Source organism: Scomber scombrus, chromosome 17 (genome assembly GCF_963691925.1).
Source record: "Scomber scombrus chromosome 17, fScoSco1.1, whole genome shotgun sequence".
In the NCBI taxonomy this organism is placed as follows: domain Eukaryota; kingdom Metazoa; phylum Chordata; class Actinopteri; order Scombriformes; family Scombridae; genus Scomber; species Scomber scombrus.
This window is the reverse complement of record NC_084986.1, coordinates 27,048,579-27,059,185: the sequence shown is the minus strand read 5'-3', so window position 1 is coordinate 27,059,185 and position 10,607 is coordinate 27,048,579. Positions and strand designations below refer to the sequence as shown.

General features: G+C 40.2%; 1 protein-coding gene across 3 annotated transcripts in view; it reads right to left on the bottom strand.

Annotated features, from left to right (window-relative positions):
- Nucleotides 1-623: 623 nt before the first annotated feature.
- The window catches only part of tab2 (TGF-beta activated kinase 1 (MAP3K7) binding protein 2), a 43,196-nt gene continuing 33,212 nt past the window's right edge, over nt 624-10,607 (bottom strand). For 2 of the 3 annotated variants that reach the window (XM_062437073.1, XM_062437074.1), the window contains exons 4-7: nt 7,439-7,599; nt 6,390-6,483; nt 5,561-5,656; nt 624-3,081 (exon numbers count right to left, since the gene is read on the bottom strand). In XM_062437073.1, the coding sequence (XP_062293057.1) occupies nt 2,942-3,081; nt 5,561-5,656; nt 6,390-6,483; nt 7,439-7,599 (491 nt within the window). In that variant the 3' untranslated portion in view covers nt 624-2,941. The remainder of the gene's footprint in view (nt 3,082-5,560; nt 5,657-6,389; nt 6,484-7,438; nt 7,600-10,607) is intronic. The other variant, XM_062437075.1, reaches the window with a different exon arrangement.

The window sequence follows — 10,607 nt, the reverse complement described above, 5'->3', positions numbered from 1 at the left end:
GTCCAATACTAAAATGTATGATGTAAGTGGTATTGTGGATTTGTGAAATTGTGGATGGTAGTAGAAACTGCACCACATAAATCATACACTCTGAGGGGTGAAACATCTGTTAATGCCTCAAGATGTCATTTTAAACTGCCAATTGATTTATATCTGATATATCTCACCTCCTGTTGGTATAAACAGAATACAAACTAAGTACACTCATTGTTTATGGATTATCAACTGCTGGAAAAAGACAGCGCCAATTGTACATACTTTATATTAATACTGTGTCCTAGATCCATACTATATTTGAATCGATGATGACACAGATGTTTTCTATTGGTTATTAAGGTAAAACACTTCCTGCAACATGCTGATGTTCAAGAGTCAAAAACAGTGGAACCGTTTTCAACCAAGTGTGAGCGATTAGTGGTTTAACAGTTAATGACTTTAGATCCACTACAAGCAGAGCTGTTTGGATTTAGAAACATTCAGCTGGTGGTGAGTGCTGATATCTCCCTCTAAGAAGCCTTTAGTGAAATCTATCTTGGTCTCTACCGCCACCTCATGGACAAACATCAACAGTCTCGCGTCCAAGTGTCAAAGACAAATCCACACCTCAGAAAAATTCTGAACAGATTTTTTTTTATTTTTATTATTTTTACAAATAACTTATCTGTTACAAAGACAGTTTTCCCAGCTAAAATCAAAAAAACACTTTAGATATCCAAATTATTTTTTTTTCCATTTAGTAAAACATGAATAAACTGCCTCTTCACACCAAGGTGCAGATAAAGCTGAAAACTGGTTTCTTTTGGGCTGGAAAAAAGTAAAAAAAAAAAAAAAAAAAAAAGGTATGGTGTTAAGTGCTTAAGAGACAATAATTCACCTTCTACTTGTAAATGGGTTTAAAATGATACGCAAGATTTTGCTTTTTAAAAATGGCCCTTTGGATGTGGCAGAATAGATTCAATCAATACAAATTCAATAGTTCTAAAAGGCACTTATGCAAGGCAACGTTTCACAAAAGTGGAAAAAAACAAAAACAAAAAGTAACTACTCCACAGTTAAGGTAAGTTAATGACGATAAGTAAACTTTAGAAACACCCTCATCAATAAAAGCTTAAGAGGATGAATTGAGCCAAATAAAAATAAGAGTATACAAAGTGGACAGTCATGTTGTGCTTACACAATTGGAGAAAAAAAACCCAACAAAAACACGAGTTGTTTTTTTGTTTTTTGCCTTGTCTGCTTCCAAGATGTAAAAAAAAAAAAAAAAAAAAAATCTGAGCTGTTGTATATAAGGCATGTGACCCAGAGGAATATTTCTACATAGGAACAACTTTAGACAGAAACAGATTCACTTTGATCTTTGGTACCTGCGGAAAAAAAGAAAAAAGAAAAAAGGATTCAGGTGAACAGAAACACGGAAACAATCGACTTTTAACCCGATCAGCTGTTCCAGGATCACTTTGACGTCAAACATCCTGATTGTACTGGAAAATGAGTGTCTCTTTGCACTGAGGTGTAGTTGTCCCCAAACGTTAAAACCTACATTCCAGTTGTCAGATAAGATGGCAGTTTGTCATTTTTTTTGCTTTTTTTTTACCCTCTTCCCTTCCCCCCCGACAGTCCCGACATATTTGGCGTCCTGGAAGAAAAAAACCAAAAAAAAAAAACCAAACAACTACAACAAAAAACAACTCCTCCATCGCCTTCTGCTTTTGCTGCATCTGCAGATCGTACACAGGAAACTCAGCAATTACAACAAGCGATGATGATGATGATGATGATGAACGGACTGGGCAGACGTAGCTTCATGATGACTGCGACAGTTTATTTATTTATTGACTTATTTTTTTCCCCCATTTCTGCTGTTCTGCTGCTCCTCTCCTTCTGCAAGGCTTCAACTCTCGCAGAAATCAAGTAAAAAGCTTTAAAAAAAAAAAAAAAAGGGAGCATGGTTGCTTATTTGTTTCGAAAGAGGGAAACAAAAACAAGACACAAAAAAAAGTTAATAAAGTCTATAAAGCTATACTTACAAGGAAATAAGTGATTCATAGTGTGAGGAAGAAGGCTTTTAAAGGCACATTCTAAAATTATGTACAGTAAAAAGCTCGAGGGGGGACTTTCTGCCTCCGTGTACTGTACACAAAGCATGCAATCTTTTTTTTTCATTAACTCATGATTGAAGAGACAGAGAAAAAAAAAAGGGAGGGGAGGGGGGGTACTGAAGGAGGAGGACACGAGGCACGTTTTGAGTGGCAGCGCCGCATTCGCCACCGCTTTCCCCCTTTTTGACATCCTCTACAAAAAAAAAAAAAAAAAAAAAAAACAGCAAACAAACTTGAAAAAGTCCACGAGTAGTCTGTTAGTTTTCCCTTCAAGGTGGAGGAGCGGTGGCCCGACACAGTTCCCAAATCCACCCCCCCCCCCCCTCCTCCAAGTCGAAGCCACCGCAGAGGAAGAAAAACTAAATATTAATTCAGCAAAAGGCACATTGGCACCTGTGTTGTGTGTTTGTGTGTGTGTGTGTGTGTGTGTGTGTGTGTGTGTCACACTGTGGGGGCCACACTCGTAATACTGTAAGTGGGAGCAGCGAGACGTGACCCCCGATCAGAGAGTCTCTAAGGTGAGGTATCATCCGACTCTGCCAGCCTTTTAGGAAGAAACACAAAAGCTGTAAACACCATCCAGTCGAGCCTTCAGTGGACAGCATTCTCCAAACCTTAGAGAGATGGAAGGAGGGGGGAGGAAGAAAAAAAACAAAAAAAAACCGATGATTACAGCCCGTCAAGAGTTTTCATACAACCAGGGCCTAGAAGAAAACAGAGAGGGCCCTTCTTCTTCTTCTTTTTTTTTTTTTTTGATTCTAGTGTGGTAGAAGACGGGCGGGCAGATGAGGAGGAGGGGGAGTGTGGGGGTGGTGGGGTTGGCGCGTTGCAGCCTGGCTGGCTCAGAAGTGCCGCGGGAACTCGCACTGTTCACAGCGGTTGAGGGCGGGGTGGTTGAGGAAGGTGCAGGCCGTGCAGCTCCACTGCGTCCCCTCGTCCTCTTCCTGGTCTGCTATGGGCTTCACGCTCTTACTGCCCGAGTCTGTGGAGGAGAAGCAGGAGGTCAGTGCACAATACCACACAGGAGAAGTCATCAAGTGTATCCCTCAACTGATGAAAACACCCACATGTAAATGATTTAGATGTGTGGTGGAGGTGAAGTGAACGTCGCTGTGTTTATGTGCAGCGGTGATTGATTATTGATGACTTGGCGGTTTTTTTAACCCTTACATACTCTTCAGGTCACATTTGATTTTGACATTTGACAGCTGTAAAAACACCCCAAATGTCCCTTACTCTGAAATTTGATGACTTTTCCTAAAGTGACCCAAAATACACAAAATACTTTAAATGTTATACTTTTGTATAGATGCTACAAATGTTTGTCCATTGAGTCTGTTCTGGGTCAAATTATCTCTGTATCTATTAACATGTGTTTTTGTTAAATGAATAGTTAATAGTTTTAATCATTCTTTTTATGATGTAGCAGTGAAGACTGATGGCTCTAATGGTTCTACAATAAACCTCACACTTCCATAAAGTTTTTTGTCATTTTCACTTTACATTAAATACATTTCCATCATTATTGTTATGTTATATTTTCATGTCTTAGGTAAAATAGGACATGATATTGTGTGATAGGAGATGTTTAGTGATGTAAAAGCTAAGAAATACACTCTCTCTGCTCTCTGAAACATGAATCAAGGTTTAATCACATTTATTGATCAGTCAGATCAACTATTGAAGCTTTCTAAACACATCTGTGCTTCAACATTTGGTATAGACACTTTTTATGAGGAGATTCTTAGACAACATACTGCAAGGGTGTAGAATACCAACAGTATGTAAGGGTTAATGTAAACATGAAACCTGGAGTCAGTTTACAGTTTAAGGGTGAAGAAGAAGTTGGATGCAAACAGCTAGATGTCTGCACAAAATAATGTTTCTAAGAACTTCGTCTGCACATCAATGTGTTTATTTCAATGACTTCTCTTTTTTTTTTTAAACTCCTTTTTTCCCCCCAAAATACTGTGTTTGTTCATCGTCAGGCCTCTAAAAGGTCATCATGAAACTATGTGAGGAGACAAACACTGAAAGTGTTGAAGCCTTTCAGTTTGTCAACGTCTGCTTCTGTTTGGTTTATCACTTTCTCACATTAACTATGAAAATCAGGAGATTAAAAAAAGATTTCCAGAGAAAAAAATTAAAGTCGTTACATTCACATTTGACATTCAAATCAATCAAGAGGGTTAAAATAAGCTTACGCCCTTGTTAAAAGATGATAAAGGTAGGAAGAATGAAAAGGAGGAAAAGAAGTGCAGAGTTACCAACCGAGTGGGAGAGGAGGGGTGGGACCAGAGGAGGGCTCCATCATGAGCTCAGAGGTCACATTATATCTACATCCTCTCCCGCCTGAGCCGAGGTGAGGAGGGAGGGAGGAGAGAGGGAGGAGGGAGGGATGAGACATGAATGGATGAACAGAGATTACAGAGCAGGTGGAGGGGGAAAAAAGAGCAGCAATGGAGGAGCCGGTGGTCAGAAACAGGGTTAGACCAATACCTGCAGCTCATTATTATTATTATATGATAGATTTTCTTCATGTTTCACAGTGTATTCAACAGCTCACACATCTCTCACTGATTTGACTTCCAGTGGAAAGTTTTAGTTTCTCATGAAGCTCCAAATTCCAATATTTCCAACATGTGAGTGGAATATATGGTGGAAAACATTTTTGGCATTTTGGTCATACTGGTGTAACCCTGATGTGACACATGAATGAAACAGTGAACGTGAAGTCGACGATGAAGGACAGTACTGCTGCTTTATATGTTTTATCCTCTGGAGTTCATATCCAGTGCCTTCTATTATACATATATATATCCAACAGTATGAGAGTATGATGTTAGATATCACCAGAATGATATCAGTACATATTAACTCCTAACTATACAAGTCATTAAATGAATGAAGCCTGGATCTATATGAGCAGAAAAAAAGGCTGGATTTACCAATTAAAAATGATTCCACTTCTTTTATATTGGTGCTTGGTGATTGACACACACTAATTATAAGAAATGAGCCTCCTAGTTACTGTAGCTACATGTGATGGTGCTGCTCCCTGTATAATAAACACTACATAGTTCAGTCAGTAGTGAGCAGCAAGTCAAGATTTCAGACACTAACTAACCATCATCATGTAGTGTCATCACCATCAACTCGAGTCATGTGACGGTAGTTTTCACATCTTTAAAATGTGGAGCATTGCATTGTGGGATATTCTAGCAGAAAGTACATGTCAGGGACTCTACTTTGTTCATTCCATGGTGGAATATTTGAGGGGCAATATATAGAAAATGTGCATTTGGACACACAAATACAGCCAGCAATCATCAGTCTACTCTATCACTAGAACAGTAACAAGCTCATTCTAATGTAGTAAATCCAACACAAACAGTCTCATTAAATAAATAAAAGGAATGTGTCCACACATACACGCCACCATGCGACCTTTCTAAACTTACCAATAGATAAAGTACCTTTGGGTTTGGGTGGGACAGGACCAAGGAATCCAATGTTGTCATAGAAATTATGGATTGCACTGGGATTAAAGTGTGGTCCTGTAAACACACACACAACAAACCACAGCTTTACTTTACTGCATAGTGAACACTCATCCTGCTTTGAAGTCATCACACACACACACACACACACACACACACACACACACACACACACACACACACACACACACACACACACACACACACACACACACACACACACACACACACACACACACACACACACACACACACACACACACACACACAGTGATCATGTTAAGAAAGCTCATTACTCATGTGAAGCTTTCTACAGTAGTGCTATGAAGTGATTTGAATAGAAGAAACAATGATTGATAGATATAAACCTCACTGCAGCTTTCCCTCTATATTTACCACCAACTATAAAAACTCATAAAAACATGGACATTTTACAAGCTGTGTGTTTTTTTAACTCGTTTATCAGCAGGTGTGTGACTCAGAGGCGCCTCTCTCCTCTCTTCCTCCACCTGTGTAAACTGTTTGGTGGTTGCCTCCATCACTCTCTGGCAGAGATGGAGTGCTGCCAGGGGCCAATAAATGCCTCATTACTGACCAGCCACAGGATGCAATTCAGGAAGAGCTGATAGTTCACATTACAATGGTGGCACCTTGACTGCATGTGCTGGAGGGGAAGTGACTGCCACACTACAGATCTGACCTCACTCATTCACTCATTCACTCTCTTATTATTAAATAAAAAACACTGATACTGTTACATATGATTCATAGCAGAGAAGGAGAGTGGTACCTCTTGTTTGAAGGAGATCGATTTCTTTGGTGAGACAGTCGATGTCGATCTGCAGTAACCTGTTTTTGCATCGCAGCTGCTTCATCTCCTCGATCTGACCGAGAGGGAGAAAAAAAAAAGAAAAAAAAAAAAGAGTGAGACAGGAAAGGATCAGCTGATTGGACGTCGTGCCTCTAAGTCACCGGTGCGGATCTGTGACCGCGCTCCACTCTCCAGATCTGGCTCGCCTAACTAAACAACTCTGAATCGAGCAGCCACCAATTAACCCTCTGACTCAACCTGGGATCGCCAACAAAAACAGCTGACTCAACGAAAAGCTACGAGCAGCACTTCATCTGAACTCGGGAGGTTTTCGGCACGTTTGCAGCTGTGGACAGAAACGTGAAAAAAAAAAGTTTGTTTCCTGTTTTCTTTTTGAACGCTCCGTGTTAAGCGTTGTCGAGCTTCCTCTGGATGAAGCTGCAGAAAGCGCAGAGCAGCTCCCACGGACCGACTGTGAAATGAATTTGACAGAAACTGTGTGGAGCGATATCGGCCAAATCATAAACAGACCCTGTAATCAAACATAGTTTGAGGGTGTAGCAGCGACGACGTGCTTTTAGCAGGAACCCAGAATGTGACCCAGATCATTAGATTGTGTCTGATCAGCCTTTTATCTGTCAGTAACCAGAGAGAGAGAAAAACATTAGCAGTTGTGAAAAACATCTGATTTCTAACTTAACTGCTAATAAAAGCATATTAAACTTGGGTGTTAAATTGATCGACCTGCCAGTGAACGATGTTGGAAAGACTTCCTTCACATTTTCCCCCCCAATTGCTTTCGACATTCTGGCTAAAAACTTGAACATATCACACTGCAGCTGCTGATTACTGTTCACAACAATAAATAGCACATTACGTCCAATTAGAATTAGGTTACAGGGTAATCAGTCTCCCTGCTTACGTTTCCTGCCTGTATTTAACTGTCACTATCAAAAAAACACCAAAAATACATATTTCTATATATAAAAAAAGGAGTGTGATAAATTCACCATGTGTGTATTACTTACAGAAGGAATTTGGGAGGCAGAGTTGGATCTCTCCAGCCGTCTCCTGGTCAGGTCGTTCTCCATCTCGTTGACCTCCTCTTTTAGCTTCTCCAGCTTTTTCTTCTTCAGCTCCAGCTCGTGCCACAGCCTCTCCATGCGGGCCTTCTGATGCACCAACAACGCTACAAGACCAGCGTACACACACACACACACAAACACACACACACACTGAGTCAGCAACGCTTGTGAAAACTGGAAACTTAATTTAGCATCATGTATAATCAGCTGAGGGAAAGAAAGAATGCTGTTGATAACGTTTAAGGACAATATATTGTATTTAATCTTCCTTCGTATACACTCGTCAAACCAGTTTGCAGAACAACAATTTGGTGTAAGTAGAGACAGGGGAACTACATGAGGCCTTTCATCACCTATTGTGCTCACAGGAGGAGATGTGACTGCTGCGGGCGTGTTCTGCTGCAGTACACTGTGTTTAATACACAATTTTTTTAACAGTACAGTATGTTTCCCATACTGTCATTCATGATAGTTCCAGTATCTGTTGACAGGTTGTAACACCTCCTACAGCAGCTGCTCCATGATGAACAACTCCCTCCCTCTCTCTCTCCAGCTGCACACAAACATGTCACATAACAGTATGGAAAATGTATGGAAAAATAACAGTGTGTGTGTGTGTGTGTGTATCCTGTTACACAAGGATCATAAACTTGATCTTCTGTTAAAATGTCCTGGAGCTAAACTGCTACCTGCTCACTCAGTGTGAGAGTGTGACTGTTCTCGTATGAGTCTCATTTACAGTCTACATTGCCTGTTCATTAACTGCTATCTAAATGATACATTACCAAAGCATGTACAGCTATATCACAATACAGTAGTCTGCGTGTGATCATTCTACGTTTAGCGAATGCATTCCATATTTTTGGGTGTTCCGGGCAGAGGTGGAAGTAATGAATTGAGGAGCTATTTTGTTTACTTGTGTTTTTAGTATTTTTCAAAGTTAGCAATTTTACTTTCACTTAAGTATGGTTTAAATAAAGTAGTTACATGTGTACATTTATCTGATACTGAGTAAATTATGTATGTGTGCTTTTAAATGTTCGACAGATATTGCAAGCGAGAAAAACACAAATACATCGCATCAAAAAACAGGCCAATCAGATCAAAACGTCATTTCAAAACAAAAGCGCTGGCACCGCAAATACCGGAAGTAACTAAGTCTCTTTTACTTTGAGTACTTTTTAGTAAGTCATTTTTTGTTGTTGTTGCAGAATAGCTGTGGTTCAGGAGCTTGTCTCCTGGCTCCTCCGGTCCACATGTCCATGTGTCCTTGGGCAAGATACTTAACCCCAAATTGCTCCAGCTGGCTTTGCTATCAGTGTATGAATGAGTGTGTGAATGGGTGATATGACATGTAGTGTAAACGTGGTTGGAAGACTAGAAAAGCACTATATAAGTACAGTCCATTTACCATTTCCTTTTACTGAAGTATGGTTTAAATGAAGTAAACTAGTTTGGTACATGTGTACATTCATCTGTTACTGAGTATTTGTGTGTGCTTTAAAATGATCAAAGACAGCCAATCAAAGGCATCGCATCAAAAACAGACCAATTAGATCAAACTGTCATTACAAAACAAAGGCGCTGCCACAAATACCATAAGGTCACCTTGGTGATTAACTAAGTAACTTTTACTTTGAAATTAATGCAGCCACTTTTTACTGGAGTCATTTTTTTAAAGTGCTTTTAATATTACTAAAGTAGAATTTCAATCAAGTAACAATATTTCAGTCCTTTTCACACCTCTGGTTCTAGGTAAGTGCTTCTTTACTCCTCTTACATCTCACTAGACAAAAAATACACCGTCACTGGCTGACTTGTCACTCTGAGGAAACCTGGCAGCCCTTCTGAAAACATTGTCCAATTTCTTCTAAACGATCCACTGAATTATGCCGAGGTGACAGGTAACAGGTCACGCAGCTACAGAACAGAGCAGCGCTTCATTTTAAATCTGTTCCGCCCCGTTTTTTAATTGTTGTTTTTAAGATTCAGGAATGTTGGAGAGGCGACGGGTCTCTTTATAACCCTGATGTTTACTGACTGAGCTGGCACTGATTAGAATAAATTCATTCGGTTTTACAAACTGAGATCTGTCAGTGTGAGTCTTACTGGCTACATGTTGTCTAGCTGTGTGTGTGTGTGTGTGTGTGTGTGTGTGTGTGTGTGTGTGTGTGTGTGTGTGTGTGTGTGTGTGTGTGTGTGTGTGTGTGTGTGTGTGTGTGAGAGAGAGAGAGGTTGCTAACTCACTAAACCCACAATAACAACACTTCAAAATAAATGTATGCGGAAAACGAAGTCTGAAAGAAGTCTGTTAGCAGGAATTAAAGGGTAATGTCTTCTGGCAGCGGCTGTTGTTTGGATTCTAAATCAGCAAATTAGACTGAACTGACTTGTTGATGTGTCACTGACAAGTCACGACTGGATCATCAACATAATTATGCAACTACCCTAATGTTATTCTCCTGCCAAACTCTAACAGTTTTGACCAGTGACACATTAATGTATTAATCAAACAGTAATGTGCTGACAGGTGTGTCTTCATCAGCTCTGAAATTGACTCAGCCCCGCTCGACGACAGCCATCGGCACACATTATAAAACCCGAGCAGATAAAAGATGGAGAAACTGGGTCTGATGAAGGGGTCAGCATGCCCAGCTCCGGTAGTCACTGCAGCACCAGAGCCACAGCCGCTGACTCACATGTAATACAGTCAAAAGCCCAAATAAGGAAACAGCCAGTGTGCTCTCTGACGCGTTTGACTCACACCATTCGGGGGGGGGGGGTACGGGCAATCGGAAGCAAACGCAGCATTTAAAGTAAGGGCGACTCAGGCTAGCATCATCCTCATCTTCCTCATCACTCGACGAGTCACCTTTTGCTTTTTATCTATCTCGTTGTCGGAGATGGACGCCGTTTTCCACACTGAGTGAATGTTAAGTGACAGCAAGTGTACACACAGTTTGGCTCCAGAAATACATTACAGTCAATGTTATGGAAAGAGACTTTTAAAATTACACAGCATACTTTATAGTAAAATTACCTTCTTGGCAGGAAGGAATGGAAAAAGCATTTAGACTTAGTGCTGCTAGTAAAAAAAACAACAAAAAAAAAC